Source organism: Pelophylax lessonae (assembly GCF_965119305.1).
Source record: "Pelophylax lessonae genome assembly, chromosome: 7".
Lineage (NCBI taxonomy): Eukaryota > Metazoa > Chordata > Amphibia > Anura > Ranidae > Pelophylax > Pelophylax lessonae.
In genome coordinates this window covers 195,885,946-195,910,564 of record NC_138774.1, presented here as the reverse complement: position 1 = coordinate 195,910,564, position 24,619 = coordinate 195,885,946, and the positions used below count along the sequence as shown (strand labels likewise).

Sequence of the window (24,619 nt, the reverse complement as noted above, 5' to 3'; positions counted from 1 at the left end):
AAAAAGCTCTTTGCTTTTACCCATCATGAGATGTTTCTTGTGTGACACCTTGGTAATGAGACACCTTTTTTTTATAGGCCATCAGTTGAGATTGAACTAGCTGATATTAAAGAGGAAGTAATGCGCTGCCTTATTTTTCTGATCTGCAAAGTAAAGGCATAATGTGCTAGTATACATCGCAAACAAAGCCCTTGTTGTCACTGCTGGAGGCCGCATCCATAGTCACCTGTCTTCCTTCCTGGTCCGCAGACTCCGACTGTGTGACTGGCTAGAGCCATGTGTCCTCACTCCAGCGCATGCGTGCGGGAGCCGTCCGTCACAGGGCTTTGAAGAAATGGCACGGGTGGCCATTCCTTCAGAGCGCATACACCGATGACATCGGTTGCATATACAGTAAATCTCCCAAATGGTGCACGTTTAGGAGATTTTACAGTACCTATAGGTAAGCCTTGTTAAAGGCTTACCTATAGGTACAAACAATCTATAGAAGTTTACTTCCACTTTATTTTGCACTGACAAGGGGCAGGTATGCTTTCTAACTAGAGACTTATCCAAAGCGACTTGGAGCTGTGATTGCAGCAAAAGGTGGCTCTACAAATTGACTTTAGGGGGGTGAATAGTTATGCACATTGACTTTTTCTGTTATTTTGTCCTATTGGTTTGCTTCACAATAAAAAAAAAAATGATATATATATATATCTTCAAAGTTGTGGGCATGTTCTGTAAGTTAAATTATGCAAATCCTCAAAAAATCCATGGAAATTCCAGGTTGTGTGGCAACAAGACAGGACAAATGCCAAGGGGGTGAATGCTTTTGCAAGGCACTGAACCTGTTGGCAGGTGCAGTCTCACTGAGGAAGTGATTGCCTCTAAAGATTTAATATAGGGTTATAAAGCTTTAAAGTGGTATTAAACTCAAAAGCAAACATTTATTATATTGCAGCTTTCAAATTCTTAGATGTGATAGTTGCATTAGTTTACTATTATAGGCTTTTTTCCTTTTTATTTTAACCTGGTGATCCAGCCAGTAAACCTTTTGTTTGTCAGCGGAATAAGCTTGCCTGCAAATTTAGCAGTTAGCGTGTTGAGACAAACCATTTATCTCTGTTAGGGGTGGTTACAATTGTCAGCTTTTGTTCATGTAAAACTCAAAAAAAAAACTTGCTTTAACTTATTACGTAACTGCAAAATGAGCTGGCATTGTCGTCAACCTGTTAATGTATCAAATATTCTAGTACATCTAACACTCTGCTTCCTCTATACTGACAATGTTCTTGTCCCAAGGTGCACCTGTGATCCTTCATCGACAGATGGGGTACTGTATTACTGGCGAGATCACCAGGTGAAAACTGAGGGAATAGTGCCCCCCCCCCCCCAAAAAAAAAAAAAAAAATGATGATTTGCAGCCTCCACAACTAATGCTTGATAAGCTGCAATATATTACATTTTTGGTTTTGGGTTTAATATTGCTTTAAGGATCTCATTATATTTGACCGTGGCATTTTCATTTGTTTTACTGTTTACTGTTTATTCTGCTAATCAAACATCAAAAGTAAAGTCTGATTTCTCTAGCGCTCATTGACAGACGTAGCCCTCGGTGATACACCACCTTCGGGTTATGTTGCCTCCACAGGAGCAGGACTAGACAGGAAATTAAAAAGCTCTGGCCACACCCTAGGGGCAGTCCCAGAGGGTATATCCTCTCTCTCTCTGCCTCAGCAAATCAGTTATTTTCTGTCTAGTTAGGAGTAAGGACCTAGATACCTTGCTGGGATCTTAGGTCCTGGCAAGATTTTTTTCTTAAAGGATTTTTTAGACAGCTTTTTTTCTCCAGTGTTCCTGTGAGATCTTCAAGCAAGAAAGCTGAACTGGGCGACGGGCTGGATGTTGAGATCCGGTGGTCACCCCAGTTCAGCCTACGAGCGCGTGCAGGCCATAGCTCCGCGCTGGGTCGGCCGCGTCAAAGTCCCATTAAAGTACTGACCCCGCGAGTTAAACGTCTCGCTGAAACGCCAAAGACCATGAGTCACAAGCGTCCATATCGGTCGACAGCCCTCCCGCCCCGGTGGAGAGGGGTACTGTCAGGAGTTGGTGCCCGCCTGGTTCCGGTATGGTGAGTAGTATGTTCCCCCCTTTTCCCCTGACGGGTCTTGTGGTGAACGCGGGCCCCTCTCTGTATGGTAAGATAGAGTCCCTCTCTATCCTATAAATGACACAGATCCTCCTACTTTGAGTGTGATTTTATGTGCAAAAAGCCAGGAGGCTTGGTTTGGGAGCTAACAATCTAATTGTATACATGTTAAAAAGATTATAATCTGTGGCATTCTGGGAATCTTACGGTGATAAGAATAAGCTACCTACCAGTCAGAAGCCACGGACATGTAGACTGCCTTCCTAATCAGATCTCCAGCTATTAGCAGGCCTCCCGAATGGCCATGCGGTCCGCCAGGGCCGGTACCGCCAACCACGCCAAATCCCCATGCAGAGAGAGTGTTGTGTGCCCTGCAGCACACCGCTATTCAGTACAGGCCGCCGCCATTTTTTTTTTTTTTTGCTGGATCGCACGAGCCGCCATTTTGGCGTAGCCTCGTGTCTCCAGCATGGGGGCGGCCATGTTTGAGGTGATCCAAACACCTCGTGGAGCTAGGGGAGGCGCCGGAAGGCGTGCAGAGGGGCGGAGCCGCCTCCTTTCTTCCTGGGCAGCCAGCCAAAAGACTTCCTGTTTGTCAAGACAGCGCTGTAACCTGTTGCAGTTAAACTCTGAGCATCAAGTGGTAAGCCTGGGGGTCTATCTCTCTCTCTCTCTCGATCGATAGGGATCCCTAGCAGGTAACACTAAGGGGCTTTTTGTGGCGCTGGGGGTCTGAAAAAAAAAAAAAAAAAAGTTTTTTATTTTTGAATTATATTATCCAGGAAGTGACTGGAATTATCATGGACCCTGCCACACATATTCCCCCACCTGTTTCCCTCGAGGGGGCCACGGCACCCGCCGGTGCACAGAGTGTAGAGTCATTTACAGCAATTTTGGAGTCTATGGTGGCTCGGGTGGAGGCGGCCTGTCAGGGACGGGGGTCAAGGAAGCGACCCCCGCCTACCCCTATACTATCTGACACCTCTGACTCTGATTCAGAGATGGTCACTGCAGTTGCAGGTTCCTCTGCAAAGGCTGTTATCCCAGGTAAAGCCCCCTCAGACAGTGAGGAGGACGCTTCTTCTCCTGCTATAATTCAGGAAGAAGCATTGGTGGACGCACTAGTTGTGGCAGTGCAGGAAACCTTAAAACTTGAGGCTTTACCGGCAGAGGCAACTGAAACAGAGATTCCTTTTGGTACTAATAAGCCCATCAAAACGGTGAAGGTTTTTCCTGTACCCAAATGTTTCGGTAATCAGATTAAAGGAGAATGGGAGCATTCTAAACGTACCTTTACTATTTCCAAGCGTATTGCTAGACGCTATCCGTTTGAGGAATCCATCATTAAGAAATGGACGGTACCACCAGTGGTGGATCCACCTATTTCCAGGCTGAATAAAGCCACGGTTATCCCAGTGGAGGACACTTCGTCCTTTAAGGATCCGGTGGATCGAAAGATGGAAGCAGAGTCCCGCACCATCTTCTCTCTGATAGGGTCAGCATTTAGACCAGTAATTGTTATTGGTCTAGTTTCCCAGACACTTACGGAATGGGCGAGAATGGTACGCCAAGACCTTAGGGGAAAAGATATTCCCCAGGAGACATCTGATTTGATGGAACAGATTATACAAGGGCTACAGTTTACGCAGCCTTGGACACTACTCCCTTATTAGGGCATGCATCTATGTCAGCGGTGATCCTCAGACGTGTGCTGTGGTTAAAATGCTGGTCAGCTGACCTAGGTTCCAAAAAGACCTTGACAAATCTCCCCTTTCAGGGGAATCGTCTATTTGGGGCCAACCTAGATGAAATCATCAAGGATGCCACTGGGGGCAAGAGCACTTTTTTGCCACAGGCTACTAAAGCTAAGGGACCTCGCAACAAGCGAGGACCTTTCTTTACCGCCCATAAAGGGCGCCCGGCTGGTGCTAGCGGGAAAGGCAAGACTCCTCCAGGAGGGTTCAAGAAGGGCTGGTCGGACAAGCAGAGGACCAACCCAGCCAAACCCGAAGCAAAGGAGTACACAGCCTGAAGGTGCGCCCCCACCCGGTTTCAGGGTGGGGGGACGTTTTCACCGGTATTCAGGACATTAGATCAAGCTTCAACCACTACTACCGGTGCGATTCTTCCCTTCCAACATTTAAGTACTACAGGAAGCGGTAGTTACCGTTCCCTGAATAGATCTTTTCCTTTACCTTTTCCTAAGATTAGTCCCTATACCTCACAGGAATCGGATCTGGTTGACCAGATAGGCCAAGTAGCCTCTAGTCGGGTGACTTCGGTCCCTGAGGTTCAACCAGAAAAGATCACCCTTCCTGATAACAATCAGGTATCTAATAAATGTGTGGGAACAGAAAACGACCAGACTTTCTCGGATGGTCGGGGCCAGATACCTCTAGGGACGCCTGGTTCAGATTCTATCAGCGCCAGTGGTCCTAGAAATTCTAGGCTGGCCTCCTCAAGCCGGCCTGGCCGACTTGGACATGCTAGTCGCAGACGTTCCGTGGGAACTTCGTCTCAGGGAGTGTCTGTGGTCTCAAGGACCAATTTACCATCATGCTTTACAGTCGCTGGGTTTAATGGCCTGGCCATTGAGACCCAAGTACCGAAGGACAGAGGTTTGTCTACTTCAGTCATTCCTACCCTTATTAAAGCAAGGAAAGCGACTTCCAGCAAGGTCTATTATCACACATGGAAGACTTATATTGCGTGGTGCGAATCTTTAGGATTTCCTCCACGTACCTATTCGGTGACTCGAATATTGGCCTTTTTGCAACAAGGGGTTGAGCAGAAGCTAGCCTTGAGCACCATCAAGGGTCAAGTTTCAGCATTAGCAATCTTCTTTCAGAAACCTTTAGCTACCAAGTCCTTGGTGCGGAATTTCATCCAGGGGGTGCGGCACCTGGCTCCTCCAGTCCGCGCGCCCTTACCGCCCTGGGATCTTAATTTGGTTTTGTCGGTTCTACAGAAACCTCCCTTTGAAAACATCAGGGAGATTCCCTTGCTTACTTTATCCCAGAAGGTGGCCTTCTTGGTGGCTATTACTTCTGCTCGCAGGGTGTCAGAACTGGCTGCATTATCATGCCAGTCCCCATACCTAGTGATTCATAGGGATAAGGTAGTACTTCATCCTAAGCCATCTTTTCTTCCTAAGGTGGTTTCAGATTTTCATCTGAATGAAGATATTGTACTACCTTCCTTGTGTCCTCAGCCCAAGCATCATCGGGAACATGCGTTGCATTCCTTAGATGTGGTTCGGGCAATCAGGGTATACCTGAAAGCTACGGAATCATTCCGTAAGACGGATTCACTTTTTGTGATCACGGATGGCCCCAGAAAGGGTTTGCCTGCATCTGCCGCGACCATTGCCAAATGGATTAGACAAACGGTGGTACAGGCTTATTCTATTAAGGGTCAGAGTCCTCCGTTCCCTGTTAGGGCGCACTCCACTCGAGCGCTCAGTACTTCCTGGGCCTTTCGCCATCAGGCGTCAGTGGTCCAGGTATGTAAGGCGGCCACCTGGTCGTCGGTACATACCTTTACAAAATTCTATAAAATTGATGTGACGGCATCGGCGGATGCCTCATTTGGCCGCAAGGTTTTGCAGGCCGCAATTTGAGGAGACCGGTGGTCTACCTCGAGGGTTTTTTTCTGTTTGAAAAAAAAAAATTTTCTCTTTTTTGTTGAGTCTCATCATTAAGGATGAGCATTGTAAACTTCTAGTTGGCACCGGTTGGGCCTTCTAGATTGGGATTTGATTTCCATTTTCCCACCCCTCAGTTGTGATACTGCTCTGGGACGTCCCGAAGGTGGTGTATCACCGAGGACTACGTCTGTCAATGAGCGCTAGAGAAAAATGGATTCTTGTAAAATCTTACCGTAAAATCCTTTTCTCTTAGCTCATTGACAGACGTAGTCTCCGCCCCTCTGTTTTTGAGTTGGGTTGGGTTAAAATCTCTAAAGACTGCTTTTTCACATAACTGATTTGCTGAGGCAGAGAGAGAGAGGATATACCCTCTGGGACTGCCCCTAGGGTGTGGCCAGAGCTTTTTAATTTCCTGTCTAGTCCTGCTCCTGTGGAGGCAACATAACCCGAAGGTGGTGTATCACCGAGGACTACGTCTGTCAATGAGCTAAGAGAAAAGGATTTTACGGTAAGATTTTACAAAAATCCATTTTTTGAATAAATATGGATCAAATAATGATGGATACCAGTTACTTCTGTCAGTTTCAAGTTATTTTAGAGAAAATAGTAGATTATTTTTTAGTGGAAGGGTACCAACAAATTTGTCCATGTATGTAACCCATGCTGTCAAAAACTGATGACCTCCACTGGTGATCCTTTACCCATGCACTTGCATTACCTCAAGTTAAGAAACTAAAGACCGCATTGTATATACCTATATAATGTGTGTGAAAGCGAAAAAAAAAAATCCTACATTTTGGGCGGTCACGAGAACAGAAGTAGATAGTGACAACTAAAGATTTGAAGGGATTTCCTGTTTTGGCTATGCAATAAGAAGTAAAGGGAAATCTAACCAATAGGACACAGATGGCATTGCCTTTTGTAGTTTAACTTTATGCTTAAACTTTTATTAGTGGTCAATACACAAAGTCAACAGGAGACTAGGAAAAATGGTGCTAAAATACTGAAGATTGTTAGCTTCCAGTTACAAGGCACACCATTGCAGTACTTTGCTGGAAGTTTAGTACAGTTTTTCTCAACCCTTTTTCAGTCAAGGCACCCATTTAAAATCATGGACAGTCTTGAGGCACCCTTTAAAAATCATGGACAGTCTTGAGGCACCCCATTCTAAAATGTAATAACTATTCTAAAAGTTTTGCATAACACAGAAACGTCCACACATGTAGGACCACCCAACGTTAGAGGTGATTTATTTTTCTAACTCAATTACACTTTTGCAAACTGGTTCTGACTAGTATTCCAGTGTCTCTCTTCTCCCTCAGTTTTTCTCCCAACACCCTGCTAAGGTGCCCTCAATGCTGATGGAGAGGGGCAGGGGAGGGTCAAAAAAAAATGCTATGCAGGCAATTGACATCCTCCTTTTTCAACTGGGGATGTCATTGGTCACTAGGATGCTGGCGGCTAGAAGGTTGTAATGGTTCACAATGAAAACCTGTGGCTTTGTTCACCTAAAAGGCAGGCTTTATCCACCTACCGCCTTGTATACATTTTGTGGGCAATTTTTGGCATTTTGCCTGGGCACCCTGGTTGAAAAAGGCTGGTTTAGTAGGTAGACCTCACTGTTTAAAATAAAGCAGCTGACTGAGCTTACATTATCATTTTTGAGTGCACTGACCAAATGCTGTTAATCATCATTTTAATGAAAAAGCAGTAAAGTTTTCTAGAGCTGAAAAACACATTAAATTAAAAAGCACATTTTGCTCATTGATGTCTTTAAGAAATCCATTTTTTTTTTTTTTTTTTTGCATTTTCATTTTTTTTTCGTGTTTGAAATAACCGAGGTATGTAGAGCTGAAAAAATCCCCACTATCCTCTACTTCCCCCTTCTGTATCGCTCAACTGTTTTGAAGGTAGGATCTTCTGCAACAGAAAGTGACTATCAGGACTACAAACCTGCCCTGAAGAAATATGGACTGGTGGATTTATGGGCTGGCCTAAAAAAGACATAGCTGTTCCTGCATATCCAGTTTGTTCTCCTGCACCAGATTCTTTTTACATTTTAATGGGAGAAGATCCCCCATTAGATGTTTACTACTCCCCATAATTCCATGATGAATTTCCCAATTTCCTGCTCTGGAGCACTCCATATATCCATATTCCATATTCTCCATATGTTTCTCGAAAGCGTCTATAATTGCTCCGATAATACCAAAGGTTTACATCAAAGCCAAGCTCTAATTATTATTAAATGAGAATGGGTGAGATTTCCCTGCTTGAATTCAGGGGCAATAGTTTAGATATGAAAGTGGTCAGACCTTGCTGGGGTACAATACAATATTAGGACTAATACATTTGGGGTGAAGTTTCAGTGCAATTCTTTTTTTAGGTTTTTCATATATCCGCCCTCATTTACCTGATGACTGTACCTATCATATAGGATAAATAAGACAGCCAGGTAAAAATAGGATTTTCTTTTCCATTTTTATTGACAACCCTTTACAACAAGCAGTTAGTAGTACACAAAAAAAAAAAAAAAAAACCTGTCATATGAAACAATATGCGATGACAAACTTGGATTCATAACGAAGTGCCAGTCTATGACGAAGTCTAATACTGCCGTGTGGCAAAATGTGAACCGCAGCGATGTATGGCAGATCCACATTGCCTTATGTTGATCTCCGGAGAGTGGGCAGGTGATATGGAAAGTGTCTTTCTATCACATTATGTTAATCTACTATTTCTAGAATTCAACAGCTTAAAGTGCACCTAGCCTGTCAAAAAAGACTACATACGATCCCCATTTAAAATAAGTTTTTAAATAAGTTATTGCACTATAGCAACAATAAGCACTTACAGCCACCTTGTCCACACAGTGATCAGCTTCCTTAGCTTTCATCCTACTTCTCTGCATCACTAGTGGGTATTCTACAACTTGTTTTCTCCTTTGGGAAATCAGTTTATTATCTGCAGCCTTGCATCCCAGTTGTTTTAGCTTGATCTCTGTGAAATAAAATACCTTTCATTGCACATCCTTTATGGCGATCATATTTGAAAAATGAATTTAACTCACTGAAAACTGTAATAGTCATTTAGTGATACTTTGCCTCAACCCCCAATCAAACAGTAATCCTAAACATTTGGCAAAATGTATATAATAATGGCATTAAGCATTCTGTTTTCATGGTTAATACTAGTGGCCAAAATGCTACCAATTACAAAATATTTTTAATTAAAAGCTATTTTTATACTATTTCCAGAAAGCGTACGCAAAAATTAAAGCTGTAGGGGATGTAGATACTAATGTAATTTTTAATTTACTTGCTGCTTGCTTTTTAGTGGAGATGTTTAGATTCATAAAGCAGGGGAGAAAACCTAATTATAGCCTAAAGCTGGTCACATGCTTTTTGTTTACTTTAGCTAGCTGACTGAACAGAAAAAAAACCCCAAGAAATTAACAGATTCCTTCATACACACAAAAGAGGTGGATAGAGGAATCTTAGATTGTTTTTGTTTTTCCATACAATGTTTTTTAACTGCAGTTTTTGTCAATGGCTTACTGCTTGGAAGTTGTTGCCCTTTCCTTTTCAGATACCACTGAAATATTAAATATTTTTACTGCTTGGCACCCAACGTTTGCCTGCAAAGGTGGATACCTTTTTTTTTTTTTTTTTTTTTTGTTTGGTTCTAACAGTCATTTATAAAGAGCATGTTGGGAGATGACAGACAAGTAAAAAAGTTAACACAATTTACATGTTTTCCTTTTTATGCAGATGACGTAGAATGTAGCATATGTCATGTATTTGTAAAAAATATATATTTACATATTCATCTAAATACTGTACATGTAAAGTTTTTTGGTTATAGCAAAACACAAGGGAGGTTTTATAAAGAAAGAAGGGAAAGAAAACATGTGGTACCTGTAGCCACCAATCAGATTCCAGGTGCTGGTTTGCAGCAGAGGATAGAAAACAAAAGTAACTAATTGGTTGTGCCAGGAAACAGTTTTCCCTTCTACATTTTTTTCTTTTTAAACCAGCCCATAGTTCCCTGATTGTGCACTTTTGTGTAGGGCATTACAGAATGGAAGTGAGGAGATAGATACAGTACATTATGAAGAGTCCATAGTAAAGTGAATCCTCAAAATGGTTCTCAGAGAGTAAAAAATGGCTCCCTTTCGTATTGGGTAGCCTCACATGCTTATGCTTTTTTTTTTTGTTTTTGTTTTTTTTTTTTGGTAACTATATGTCTTTTTCAAATGTCTTTGCTGTTGTCAGTAAATGAATATAATACAAAGTATTGAAAGTAACTTTCTCTAGCATCCTAGTTTTGTTCTACATCAATTCATTGGAGGTCATGTCCTGTGTCAAAAAAACAACAAAACAAAGTGATAATACAAATATTTTCGCAGTACATTGTACTTTAAAATGTTCTACATTATGGCCTACATATGTGACATATATAGATGTGTTTTTCCTGTTTTTGTTTTCTATAGAGTGATCTTGATTTAGAAGGAGATAGTAATGTAAACTCAATTGAAATTGAGAGCTATTGGCTGCTTTTGGTATTCTGGGATAATTTTGGGAATGGTTGTTTTGTTGAGAGATGTCAAAAGACCTAGTGAAGTAAACATTCAACATCTTACAGTACTGGTGTGGACAGTTTCATTCTACGTATGTCATGAGATTTTCTGGCACATCCTGAACCAAAAACTGCGGAATAGGAGTGCTACCAAAGTAGGAGAGTCTTTTTTTGATAATCGGTCCTGAATTCAGTGGAATGTGTTGGGATTAGGTCTAATCATCATGACAACTTTCTTCAGTGAGTAGGATCCACCTCGGAACTCAGCCCAGTAAACACCATCTTGGTATCGGCTGCGATAGTGCCCTCCTCTGTACCATACACCATTAAGGTTGGAGTGAGCGCAAGCGTTGTACCACCATCCTCCTTTCTGGTAGTGGGCACAATTGCCTAAAATAGAACACAAATGGTTTACAAGAGACTAAATTAGGCCCGCCCCCACACACACACACACACACGCATACCTGTGGACCATCAGTTTATTCGTACCATTTTGAGCTAAAAGGTTTGAATTTTTTTTGTTAAATTTTTTTGAATAGTTGGATTTCCAGAAATAAGTATACATTTATTTAGGACTTTTAATATATACCTTGTTGCTGAGCTATATTATAGTTTTGTTGGGTTTATTTGCTCTTGTGTTTTGTTTGTGTAAATTTGTTTATTGAAACAAAATGTGCACTATTCCTACTTTTGAGTGTTTTTTTTTTATTGCTTATTAAGTGCATTTTATTATTGTATATTTGAGCTGTGACTTTCACATTTGAATTGGTACATTATTTCATTGTATGTAGCACCACATAACTACTAGAAAGAAACTTTTAATTATATTGTTTGGAAATTATACCCTAACTAAAACTTTTTTAAATTTAGCCAATGTAAGAAAGGTTAAACATCTGTAAGGGTTTGTTGCTGTCTCTGTCCCCCATGGGGAGATTTCCTGTTATTTCCTGTTCCAGTGAACAAGTGTTGGAAATCTCACCTAATGGACACACACAACAGTAAGGGCTCTTTCACACGTAGGGTCCATCAGATGGACTACGTTTATCTCAGCGGTGGATTGATCTGCCGATCCCCCACTGAGCAGGAGGATGACAGCTGTTCTCCACGCTGAGTGCGGAGACATAGCTGTCAGGTCCCCATGCATCTCTATGGGGGAATCAGATGGGAACGGACCGTTGGTCCGTTCTCATTCAATCCCATCCGATCCGCTGGACAGATGGAAAATAGGGTTTCCATCCGTCCAGATTTGACGGATTGGATGTCAGCGGACATGTCTCCGCTGACATCCGATGCCCCATAGATCTGAACGGTCACCCCATGAACCCAATGGATCTGAACGGTCCGCCTGTGTGAAAGGGGCCTTAAACCAGACAAAGTTCTTAATGAGATAGGTGATGTTCTTTCTGTCACATTGGTAGACAGGAGGCAGGTCCTGGACCAAGCTATAGTGTTTATCTGCCTAGGAAATTTATTAAGGTTACTGACTGAGATAAGCTATTTTATATTTTACAAGTTAATACAAAAATGCTGTCAAGTAAAGCAGTTTTAGAGTTAGACTTTAGGGTATATTCACACCAGATGCGGTGGGACTGCGTTAGACGGCTATTTCAGGGCAGTCTCACCGCATAGACAAGGCAAAATATCTTGTCTACTATGTGCCCAGGGATCCGCCAAGTTCAGCTCTTCATCACTGTGTTGATCTCAGCCAGATACTAAACCAGTACTGCTTAACCAGCTCTGAATAACACAACATTCCCTAATGATATGCCTGTACATACAAAATGAACAAGATTTTTTTGTTCAGTTATTGGGTTGTATCTTCGCTGTTGTCGCAATATAATGGAAGGTTAATTGGTTAAATAATTTATTATTTCTACTGCTTTTGATATTAAATATCCTCACTCATAAAATTAATATAAATAGCATGTTATAGAATCGTTACCTGAGTACACATCATGATCCCTATCCAGGGTGGTGAACTGCTTGCCATTATGCCAGGTGAATGAATCCCCAGCATTGCCGTTATAACGGCCAAGTCTCAATTTGTAAAATTCGCTTTCAGGTTCCAGGCGGAAACTTGCATATTCAGCAAACACCTTGCGACCCTGCCAGTCTTCCATGGTAACTAGTAATTTGTAGTTGCCTTGATTAGTTAGCCAGTAGATGTTTTCTAGTCCAAGCCAATACTCTCCATCAATGTTACCGAATCCTTGCTATTTGGGGAAAAAACAAAGATGCTGTTATTACTCTGCATTTTAGTACTTTATTTATGATTAGCACAATATAAATACATCATGCAGCAAATATATTTTTTTATTATATTTGCTCTTTTTCTCTGTTCTAATATCTCTGTATCCTGCCTATTTACAATAGCTATTTCAACTCAAGCGTGTCAAGAAAAAATATATTTTTTTAAAGTTGTATTTCGGTAACGGTTATATTTCATTGCTTCTTTTTGTAACTTTAGAATTTATTTTTTTTTATATAGTATTCTTTTGTATCTTACTCATTTTTTAAAAATATGCATTTTAGAACCATTTTTAGACTTGTATTTTACTTGGGGGAGGGACCAAAATAAGGTGGCAATAGTTGTCTTTAATAACTTAAAGAACTCCAAAATGTGTTTTTTTTGATTACTTGGCTCCCCCATCTCCTTTATTAAATAAAAATATGGGGCCAACTCCACTTACCCTCTCCGTTCTTTAGCTTTTTCCCCAGCTTCTTTCTTGGTCCAGTGCTACCAGGCCTCTTTTGGGTCGAACAACAGTCAGAGTCATGCAGCTCATTTCTTACGGGCCCAGGTTGAACCGTGGGGCTAAACTATCATGCAACCTGGGCTCACAACAGTGTGTCCCATGCCCCATGATGTGCCCCCTTACCCCCCCCCCCCACAAACACACACACTGTACCACAACTTTATAAACAAAAATCCACATTATCGTCATTAATTAGTCAGTCTTTACTTCGTTTTAAAAAGTTAAGATCATTTTCCCACCAATGTTTTAGGCTTTGCTTTTTAAAGGCTAAGTTCACATTTTCTTAAAATATGCACATGATTTTGCAGGTAAAAAAATGTGCTTTCATGCAGTGGATCAAGGGTGCAATGTGAGGCTCCTACAAGCACTCCTGGCAGCTGTCTGCCTATACCTCCAAATTGTAATAAAGAAAGTGTCAATGAACTACGAGAGCACTCACCAGTGCCCTCACAGTTCAATGACAACTACAAGCCATCTGCTGCTGTACCAGACGGAACTTGTAGTTCATTCATTCCCAGATCTCTGTGAATGAGTGACAAAGCTGTGTGAATGAATAACGCTGTGCCGTAGGATTTGGGGGGGGGGAGGCAGGCAGATGCTGTAAAGTAACATGTTACACCCTAAACATGTAACATGTTACAAAAGATTAAGTTATCCTTTAAAAAAGAGCCACAATGAGACTTTTTTCCATCTCACGTACAGTAAGGTTGGTCACTCAAATGTCACTTAACATTTGCATACTGGTAAATTATGCAAACTGACTTGTCAGACTTGAAAATATGCAGAAAGAAAATATTCAGCTCAGTAGACGAGAAAGCTTGCATACTTCTATAAATACTTTTAATATTATAGTAACACAATTTTGGAAAGTGCAAGAGGAAAAATGTGGATATCCCCCCCCCAAAAAAAAAAAAAAAAAAGTGCCCCTTGCTACTTGAGCAGAAACACCCAAACTCCAAGTTATGCAGAAGCAAAGCCAGATACTCTGGTGGGGAAATGTAACCTATTTATAAAGTTTTCTTGCTTTGCTCCAGTTTTACTCACTTTGTATGTTTCCCAGTTCCGGAAAAAGTTGACAGAGCCATCATTTCTTCTTTGGATTACTGTCCAGCCACCAGGATCGTGGCGCTGATCGCACCACACTTGCATCAGTCTGTTGGTGTTCTCTGGCTTTACCAGGTATATGCCGCTTGTGTCATGCCCATCCTCCATTGCTTGTAGGCAGTCTTTCCATGGACCTGTCACAAGAACAAGATGGACTCCGTTCTCAGATTGCAATGTTTTTGTTGCATATGTTTCCTACCATTATATTATTTGTTATTGTGGTAAGATATATTAAAATGTATTTAGAGTTAAATGGGACCTTAAGTTACAATTTCTTTTTTTGTAAAACACCCTACACATACCTATATTCTGCAGTCTTCAGAGAAGTCTGGTGAAATTAGGTGGCCTTGGTGGCTTCAGTGTGTAAGTCGTCTTCCTGGACTGAGAAGTGCTCATGTAATAGCCAATAAGTGCTACTCAGTCCAGGATTAGTGTGGGGGAAGGCTACATGACAGCCTTGGCTCATCGGAAGTGTTTTTTTTTTTTTTTTACAGATGCAAGCAGTATTGTAAGAAAAAAAAAAGAAAATCATTTAAAAACAACTACAGAGCTCTGTTACTTGACACCTTTATGCACACTCAGAAGGCTGCAGACAGCATGTTATCATATAGTCAGGCAGTTGACAGGGCTACAAGTGTCAGACCTCAGGGGAACTCTCACCTACAGAGTTATCTTCAGACAATAGCCTCAATTCACGAATCAAACACCAGAATAAAGATCACTTTTTTCAAAAAAGTGAGTTATTTTCAACGCAATTTAAAATGATAGTTTAAGAGCCAAAAACAACGTTTCTTATCCTTGTGTAAAAATTTGTGGAAATAATCTTTCATTACCAGCCTTGCACAAATATAATAAATCAAGCATGAGTTTTCTTAATCTTGCAGAGATTGTGATTTGTTTCTTTTTAACATGTATGTAGAAGCTTGTCCTGCCTCAAATACAGTATTTATCTAGTAAATTTGACTAGAGAAGCTCTTAAAAGTAAGATCGCTGTGCGATTTGTGTTAAAATGCGGAATGAGACTTGTCAGGTCTGGCGCGGCAGTCTGGTGGAAACACAGACAGCATGCCAGGAGGAACAAGACAGAATCAACGAAGGTGTGGATGCTTCTAGCCACAAATAATGTACTTTCCAAAGAGCAAGGAAAATTAATGTAGTCAGGAGAGGGATTAACTGCAGTACAGACCCTCTAGAAAGATGGAAGGACAAATATGGACTTGGTAGTCGATAAACAAATGTTTCCAAGTTATGTGGACGTTTTGCAGATTTATTAAAATTAGACATGCGTGTAGTGAAAGTACTCTATTAAAGCTATTTTATTATTTATAATTAGCACTCACAATGTTTACGGAGAACGCTAATGTTTAACACTTAAAGGCGGCCAAAATAAAAATAAAATAGGTTTGCCTTTATATCAAGAACAATCTGCAAGTGAATATGAGGGACGATATCACTAATGGAGCTAGGGAGGAGGTGGAATCCCTATGTATAGAGCTTCAAAGGGAAGGTACTATGGGGATAGTATTATTAGGAATATGCTATAGGTCCCCCAACCAGAGGGAGGAGGGGGAGGAGGACCGCCTATCAAAGGTTGGAATAGTAGCAAGGATGGGAAATGTCGTTATAATGGGGGACTTCAATTATCCATATATAGACTGGGCAGAAGGAACCGCACATTCATCTAAGGCTCACCATTTCCTAAATGTTTTGCAGAACAATTTCATGGGTTAGATGGTGAACGCACCAGCAAGAAATTGCGTTACTAGACCTACTGATTACAAATAATACAGACCGGATTGCGGATGTAGAAATAAGGGGAAATTTAGGAAACATAGGTCATTTTGTTTCAGTTTAAATCATAGAAATAGGAAACGTAAGGGTAATACAAGGACACTGAATTTCAAAAGAGCCGATTTCCCTAAACTGCACTCTATGCTAGATGCTATTAAATGGGATTGAATCCTAGGAAAAAAGAACACGGAGAAAAAATGGGAGTGCTTTAAGAACATACTAAATAAAGGTATTGGCCGGTGCATTCCAACGGGGAATACGTTTAACCACTTAAGCCCCGGACGATTTTACCCCCTTCCTGACCAGGGCCTATTTTGCGATTCGGCACTGCGTGAATTTAATGGACAATTGTGCGGTCGTGCGATGCTGTACCTAAACTAATTTGATGTCCTTTTTTTCCCACAAACAGAGCTTTCTTTTGGTTGTATTTGATCACCTGTGCGATTTTTTGATCATGCGCAATAAACAAAAAAAAAGAGCGACAATTTTGAAAAAATAACAATATTTTCCACATTTTTTTTATATGAAATTCCCCCCCAAAAAATGTAAAAATCCAAATTTTTTTAAATTTTTGGCCAATTTGTTTTCTGCTACATATGCTTGGTAAAAACAAAATCACAATAAGCGTATTTTGATTGGTTTGCGCAAAAGTTATTGTGTTTACGAAGGGAAAGATTTTTGTCATTTTTGTTGTTTTTTTTTTTTTTTTTAACGAGTAATGGTGGCGATCTGCGATTTTTTTTTTTGCGGGACTGCAACATTGCGGCGTACAGATCGGACCCTTGACTGACATTTTTGACACTTTTGGGGGTACCAGTGACATTACTACAGTAATCAGTGCTATACATATGCACTGTTACTGTAAAAATGACACTGGCAGGGAAGGAGGGGTTAAGTGTGTCCCTAGGGGCGTGTTTCTAACTGTGATTGGACATGGCTACTGGTGTAAGAACAGAGATCAACGGTCCTACATAGTAGAACCGTATGATCTCCATTTTTACACAGGGAAGAATGACAGGCGGCTTTGTTTACATTAGCCGCCTGCCTTTCTCCCTTCACGGCGGACGATCGCGAGTGACCGGCGGACATCGATAGGGAACGAGCCGGGGCGGGAGCACGCCTTCGGGGGCGCGCGCTCGCCCGCTATTAGCTCACAGGCTAGTGATGTACCGATACGTCACTTTGCCTGGCCGGGGCTGACCGCCGCATTATATGTACTTGCGGCGGTCAGCAAGTGGTTAAAAGAGTTAAAAAAAATCTTGGGTGGCTAAACTCCAATGTAAAGATGCATATAATAACTAAAGAAAAGGCATTCATAAAATACAAGGCTGAGGGGTCACTGGCAGCACTCCAAAATTACAAAGAATGCAATAAGAAATGTAAGAGCGTAATTAGGACGGCTAAAATAGAACATGAAAGGCACATAGTGGAAGAGAGTAAACAAAAAAAAAAAACCCTAAGAAATTATAAAGTATATAAATAGTAAGAAATTGAGGCCAGAACACATTGGCCCCATAAAAGGACGACGCAGGAAATCTGGCTACAAAAGACAGGGAAGGCGAAGGTACTAAAAAAATTCTTCTCAGTCTTCACAAAGGATTTGGGGGGCTTCATTAACCCAGCTTATAATGCTAAATTTAATAACATGTCACAGAAAGCACCCTCATGGTTAACAGAAGACAGACTCAGAACTAGCCTTGAAAAACTTAACACAAATAAGATGGCTTACACCCGAGGGTCCTTAAAAGAACTCAGCCAGGTAATAGACCATTGTTCCTAATTTTTTTGGATAGTCTACTGCCGGGAATGGTAATAGCTGATTGGAAAAAAGCCAATGTGGTACCAATATTTAAAATCGGGCTGAGATATATCCCAGGGAACTGCAGGCCGGTTAGCCTAACATCAATAGTCTGTAAGATATTGGAGGGTATGATAAGGGACTATATACAAGACTTTAGTAATAAAAACGGTATCATTAGTAGAAATTAGCATGGATTCATGAAAAATCGCCCTTGCCAGACCAATCTATTATCCTTCTATGAAGAAGTGCCATCTAGATAAAGGAAGGCCTGTGGATGTGGAGTATCTGGATTTTGCAAAGGCATTTGATACAGTTCTCCACAAACGCTTATTGTAAAAACTAAGGTATGTAGGTATGGACCATAGAGTGAGTACCTGGATTAAAAGCTGGCTGCAGGGGCGAGTCCAAAGGGTGATGATAAATGGGGAGTACTCAGAATGGCCTGGTGTGGAAAGCAGGGTCTCCCAAGGATCTGTCCTGGGACCAATCCTATTTAACATGCATAAATTACTTAGAGGATGCGATAAACAGCTCATTCTCCGTATTTGCAGACGATACTAAATTAAGTAGGGCAATAACTTCTACGCAGGATATGGAAATCTTACAAGATGACCTGAACAAAATAATGGAATGGGCATCTACATGGCAAATGAGGTTTAATGTTGAAAAATATAAGGTAATGCATTTGGGTGCCAGAAATATGATCACAAGTTACTCACTAGGGGGAGAGCCTTTGGGGAAATCTAAGATGAAAAGGACCTGGGGGCCCTAGTAGACAACAAGCTCCGCAATGGCATGCAATGTCAAGCTGCTGCAAGCAAAGCCAACAGAATATTGGCATGTATTAAAAAGGGGATTTGCTCCAGAGATAAAATGATAATTCTCCCACTCTACAAGACTCTGGTCTGGCCGCATCTGGAGTATGCCGTCCAGTTCTGGGCACCGGTCCTCAGGAAGGATGTTCTGGAACTGGAGAGAGTCCAGAGAAGGGCAACAAAGCTAATAAATGGACTGGAGGGTCTCAGCTATGAGGATAGACTGCAACCATTGAACTTATTCTCTCTGGAGAAGAGACGCTTGAGAAAGAATATGAGATCAATGTCCAAATACCATACTGGTGACCTTAGCAGAGCGAACAAACTATTCAGTAAAAGGTAATATAAAAGGACTTACGGGCCATTCGCTAAAATTAGATGAGAAGCAGTTTAACCTGAAACGACATAAAGGGTTCTATACTGTCAGAGCAGTAAGGATGTGGCACTCTCTTCCACAAGCAGTGGTATCAACGAGGAGCATCGATAGTTTTAAAAAATTGTTAGATGGGCACCTTAACGACCACAACATACAGAGGTATTTGTGGTACTATTGACAAAAAACACAGTCATCATAGGTTGAACTGGATGGACTGGTTTTCTTTTTTTAACCTCACTAACTATGTAACCTATTTAACACAAAAATCAGCAAAAGGAATATATATATACATATATATATATATATATATATATATATATATAACTTAGTAGGATGTGCCCCTTGTTCTGTTTGACCAAATTCTCCTCTGTCCATACCCTCACCCCCACCCTCACAATCTTCTACTGCTGTGAAGGTTAATAGAACTGTGGCAGCTGTCTTAGGCGCCTCTTAAGAGTGCCTGACTATGCCCCCTTTTTTCGCCCAGCTTCTCCATTCATTGAAGCCCTAATACAGCTTCTATAAATAGAATATGTTCTAAGAATAGAGAGGGCAGATCTTTCAATCATCTGCTCGTCCTCCATTTATAAATCAAATTTCACGAGTTGATGCCATCCATCGAAAGGAGATCTTAGGTGTATTTGATGCCTTTGTGGACCAGCAACACAAGGAATCATGCAGATACAGGCAATAAATTACTTGTTTCAAGGGCTGTTACTCTAACAGAAGGTTATGTGTAAATCCTGTTTCAGTGATTGTTGTAGGTAGGATCTATTATGGACATTCTGAGATTTTGGGGTCCAAATCAGATTGAAAATTGGAAAAGGGAAGCTATACACAATATTTAAAGCATTTCCTGGAGCTCCCTGCTGACCACTTACATCTTCAGCCAGGCTGCTTCCTGGTACTGATCTCGAGCCGTTTTCATTGGGCATGCTGAGATAAACTCCCCCACATGCAGTGGAGTTCTTTCATCTCAGCATTGCTAGAAATGTACACTGAGCTGCACATCCACAGTTTAGTATACTGGACAGACAGGCAGGTAAAAAACTTTATTGTAGAAAAGACATAGTATGTCACTTCTGCGTTAAAAATCCTGTTTATTTGCCAAATATTTTTTTGCTAAATATTTTTTTTCAAAAGTTCCACTTTAAAGTAAGACTGAATGGGCAGTTTGAATGTAGCATGAAGAGACACCAAGGGTGCTATCTGTGCCGTGATATAGTATTTTGAGAGTTTAGAAAGTCTGTGAACATCTCTTCCCAATACTCTGTTCATAATGCAGACCAGGTTTATTATTCAGCTGCCTTAAGGACATACATTAGGAAGTGTTTGAAAGACATAGCAGAAAGTGGAAGCTTCATTGCTCTTTGACCAGGATTTGCGGTTTCCTAAGTACCAACATTGTTTGAAATCTTGTTGTGTTGTAACCTTCTGGACTACTTCCAAATATTGAGAAGGAACACTGTAGCCACTGAATTAACAATCCTGTTGGTTTGTCAGGACAAAGAATTCTTTCAACTTTAACCTTCTGTCTAAAGACCTTTAGGCAATGTCCCCTATACCCCATTGATGGTTAACTGGAAATATTTTTTCCATATGATCTGTGCAGCTCTACGCCCAAATTAAATGAATGCATATAAGTAAAACCACATTACTAAGCTCTTCACAAAACGTAAAAGTCAACATTAGGAATATGCTGTTTTGGTCTTTCTATAAAGTCCTTACCCTAAACAACCAAATTTAATTACAAACCACAAAACTCAACGACAGGATGGGCAGACCCAGAATGCTGAATTGTGCTTCTTTTAGTGATTACTTACCCCTTTTTAATGCAAAAGAATTACGCATAGTGGTTTTTATTTCTCTCTGTGTACAATTGCTTCTATAGTGCACCTGCTCTCTAAAGGTTTTCATGAACAAGTAATTGCATTGACGTATTTGGATGGTTTCTGGGTAATTTCAGCTTTCTGAGGAACTTGCTGACGTACTGCAAGGAATCTGACTTCTTCCAATATTGTGACCTGGCTTCTTTTTTTTGGCTCCCCTTGTCTCTTTCTTATTCCCTATTTGCATGCGTCTGCTATTGACTTAGTCTCTCCATCTTCTCTCCACCCATATCTGATAGGATTAGTCCCTGAGGGTATATAAGGAGACTTCCACTTATTAAGGATTGCTGGTGTATGTGCGAATTGCATTTGTATATCTCTTTTACTGAATAGTGAAACTGGTTACCATCCCCAGCCTGTTTCATAATCTCGTTGCTTGTCTGTTTGCATTGACATTGTGCCTGAATGCCTCAACTTTTTGTCTGTCTTACTATTACTGTCTGAGGACCTCCTACAATAACTTTTTCTTGTTGTTAATGATTCATGACTTTATCTTGCTGGTTCCTACCAGTATATCCAACTTCCTAACAGTGATCTACTAAGCACACTTTAGTCTTTATACCTTAATGAAGATAAGACCCTACAAACCATCAATCACCCAGCCCTTGATGGCATGATCTTGTCTGCTGTTGACGAGTAGAATGCACAAGTAAAGGGACCCCAGGCTTTGCTGATTCCACTGAAGTAACGTTTGGAGATTCACATTCTGACCAGAGTTTTGGATGCTGAATAAAGCTTAGTAGTTGCATGTTGAGAGGCAACACAGATGGGTAAAACTTCAAATGTTTTCTAGATCGTATGACATTGCCTTCTCTATCCCCCACAGCTCAGATTCTGCTAAGGGTCTTTTTACATATTAGACATTTTTTAATGCTCCTTCCAACAAGATCTTCCTATTCTAGGACTTGCACCACCTTTGAATCCACCTACATGTCCGATTCCCCTCAAACTCACATGATCTCCTTCAGCTACCTAATCTTATTTCGTAATCTGCCATCATATGGCTCCGGTGCCTTCCAGAAGTGGGTACGAGACTTGGGTGACCTATTATCTGAGGACGATTAGGAAGCAATCTGAATGATGACTCACAAAGGTTCCCTGAATGTGAATGTGCAGGAAAATGGTTTTAAAATGCAAGCTCATTGGTATCGTACACCATCAGTGGTACTTGTTTTCTGGAGGTTTCGGATATGTCTTGGCTCTGTCATGGGGCAGATGGTACCTTGCTTCATGTCTGCTGACAATGTCTTGTCCTTCAAACCTACTGGAGTAAAGTTCACCATATAACTTTCAGTATCAACCCTTCCCTTAAATTTTACCCCTGACCATGCATATGATAAACGCAGCCAAACTATTCACCCCATCCACTGGAGAACAGCACAACAGCCCCCCACACTGGTAAAATGGTTTTCCTATATTAACAGAATAGCAGAAATTGAGGAACAGTTTTATATTTCACAGGAAAGACTTTCATGATATCACCAAATCAGGACCTGCTGGTCAATTTCAAAACTATGGCTGAATATACCGCTTTACTTTAGGGCAAAGGCTACGGAGTCTATGTGAACGATGGTGCTTGGTTTTTTTAGGTCCCTGGGAGACTGTCCCTTCTGCAGTACACCCCCCCCCCCACCTAACCCAACCCCCCACCCCTTTTTTTTTTCCTGCCTTCTCTTTCTTACCTTTCCTTTTCCATCTCTCTTCCCCTTTCTCTTCCCTTTTTTTTACTTGCTAGTCCTCACCTTGCTTGTCCCATTCTTTTTTTTTTTTTTTGCAAGGTATACACCTGAACACGTTTTTACAGGGTCTTAAACGCCCCTGAGTGGCCCGAGGAGCCTTAGCTTCTCTTTTTCTTTGCTTGTTCTACAACACATTATTGAGATATACTGTGGTCAAAAAGAAAACAACTGTGCTGGTGTCAAGTTTACCTTTTCAATTACCATGTACCTCATTGTATACTGTACTTCAGTTACCATTTGGTCTGCAATTTTTCTTGACACTATGCATGTAACCCTACTTTGTTTTGTGGCTGTTACATCTGTCTTGTATATATTGTTTAATCTTCTTTAATAAAAGGTTTATGGAATAAAAAATGAATTATGGTTTTTGGGTGGATTGCATTTGGAAATTTATATTTGCAGTTGTTGATCAGGGAGTGATTACAATGCAATAAAAGATAATGTAGGAATCGCAATCCGCAAGTCTATATAAAATATTTTTTTGGAAACATCATTTTAATTTGACATTGTTACATTATTATTAATGCCTTGTTTTCTTTTTAAGCAACTGGAAAATTGATTGCCACTCATGGGCAAAATCTGTTTGGATTTACAGCCAGTGTAAATCCAGCCTGAACTGCCCCTCCTAGCAATGGCTGCCCTGGATGCTTTCTTAATCCATTCATATATGAACAGACCATATACTGTAGATGCAGCAATTATTACTCATAAATAAAGTACTAAGACTTATGGAAGTAAAATAGCTAAAACCTATTACACAGAACCTAATAATTGAAAGTGTCACATCATGCTAGGGATTTTTCCGGTTAGTCTTCATGAAGGGCCTATCAAAGGTTAGAGGTCATCTGGCAAAGCCTATATATTTTCTTTTTACCCCCCCCCCCCCCACACACACACACACTTAGTCTTAGGAGACATCTAGCGCACAAAGCTCCCTTCTTTCTTAATGATATGCATTTTTAAACAAAATAATAATATATTCAAGATGTTTGGCGGTATCAGAAGTATAAGAACCAGCCCTTGGTGGTATTTTGCGGCATGACAGCTGAACATTAGTTACTAAAAAACTGTAACTTGGTTTGTGTAAAGTTTCTATTAATTTTAGATCATAAAAATTCATTTTTAATAATACGCTGAGAGAAATTGTTTTTTTTTTTTTTTTTTTAATTTCAATGTTTTTTGAAAGTTTTACAAGTAAAAAGTAAATAAGTTACAATGGTTCCAGAGTAATAAACAATAAAAATTAAATAAGTTCTGCAATTGTAGCAAAAGTAATAAACCAACAATATAAAGCACGCAGAATGTATGAAAGTTGATAAGGTATTGGAGTATAATAACTCCATGTAATCATAAACAGTGTTACTATAGTGGAAAGTTCAGAAACCAGGGAAGTTCTTGGAATTTGGGAGCAGGAGCTAGAATCTGGGAGAAGGGGAGATGAGGATGGGGCAGTGAGGGGAGGTGGAAGGGTTAGGGGGAAACAAGAGGATCACAATGAGCAAGGGGCGACTTGCCATATGAAGAAGAACAAAAGTCATACCAAACTTGTAAGAATGTGAGGTAAATAGAATTATCCCCTATTGAAAGCTACGGATTTGGTTAACCACATGTCCCAGTAAAGATGCAAATTGGTTTGCGAGATAAATTTATAGACCAGAAGTTTTTAAAACCGACATTGCATATTGATAACAGCTCACAGATGTTTGGGGAGACTGTACTCCTCCAATGACTAGTCATAGTAAGTACAGAAGTGAAAGGAAAATGACCTACAGTGGTTCTACAGTTACATGGGAATAAGGCTGTACCTTTACTCATAAGTGCTAGTCTAGGCTTGTAGGAGGAGTTTTCATTCTACTCTGATTGTCCTAGGAGGCTGCATGACCCCTGTCCCTCTGTCTGGATAGTGCTGATTGGCGCTGCGCTGATCACATGCACTCTTCCAAGGAAGAAACATTGTCTAGCAATACACACCAACCTGAGCATGTGCAGCTTG

General features: G+C 40.7%; 2 protein-coding genes across 6 annotated transcripts in view; one reads left to right on the top strand and one right to left on the bottom strand.

Annotated features, from left to right (window-relative positions):
* The window catches only part of RALGPS1 (Ral GEF with PH domain and SH3 binding motif 1), a 1,028,186-nt gene that overhangs the window by 504,054 nt on the left and 499,513 nt on the right, over positions 1-24,619 (top strand). The gene's annotated exons all lie outside the window — the stretch shown is intronic.
* ANGPTL2 (angiopoietin like 2) overlaps positions 10,520-24,619 on the bottom strand; it is a 40,057-nt gene continuing 25,957 nt past the window's right edge. The window contains exons 2-4 of the mRNA XM_082262604.1: positions 14,156-14,349; positions 12,298-12,568; positions 10,520-10,745 (exon numbers count right to left, since the gene is read on the bottom strand). Of these exons, the coding sequence (XP_082118730.1) occupies positions 10,546-10,745; positions 12,298-12,568; positions 14,156-14,349 (665 nt within the window). The 3' untranslated portion in view covers positions 10,520-10,545. The remainder of the gene's footprint in view (positions 10,746-12,297; positions 12,569-14,155; positions 14,350-24,619) is intronic.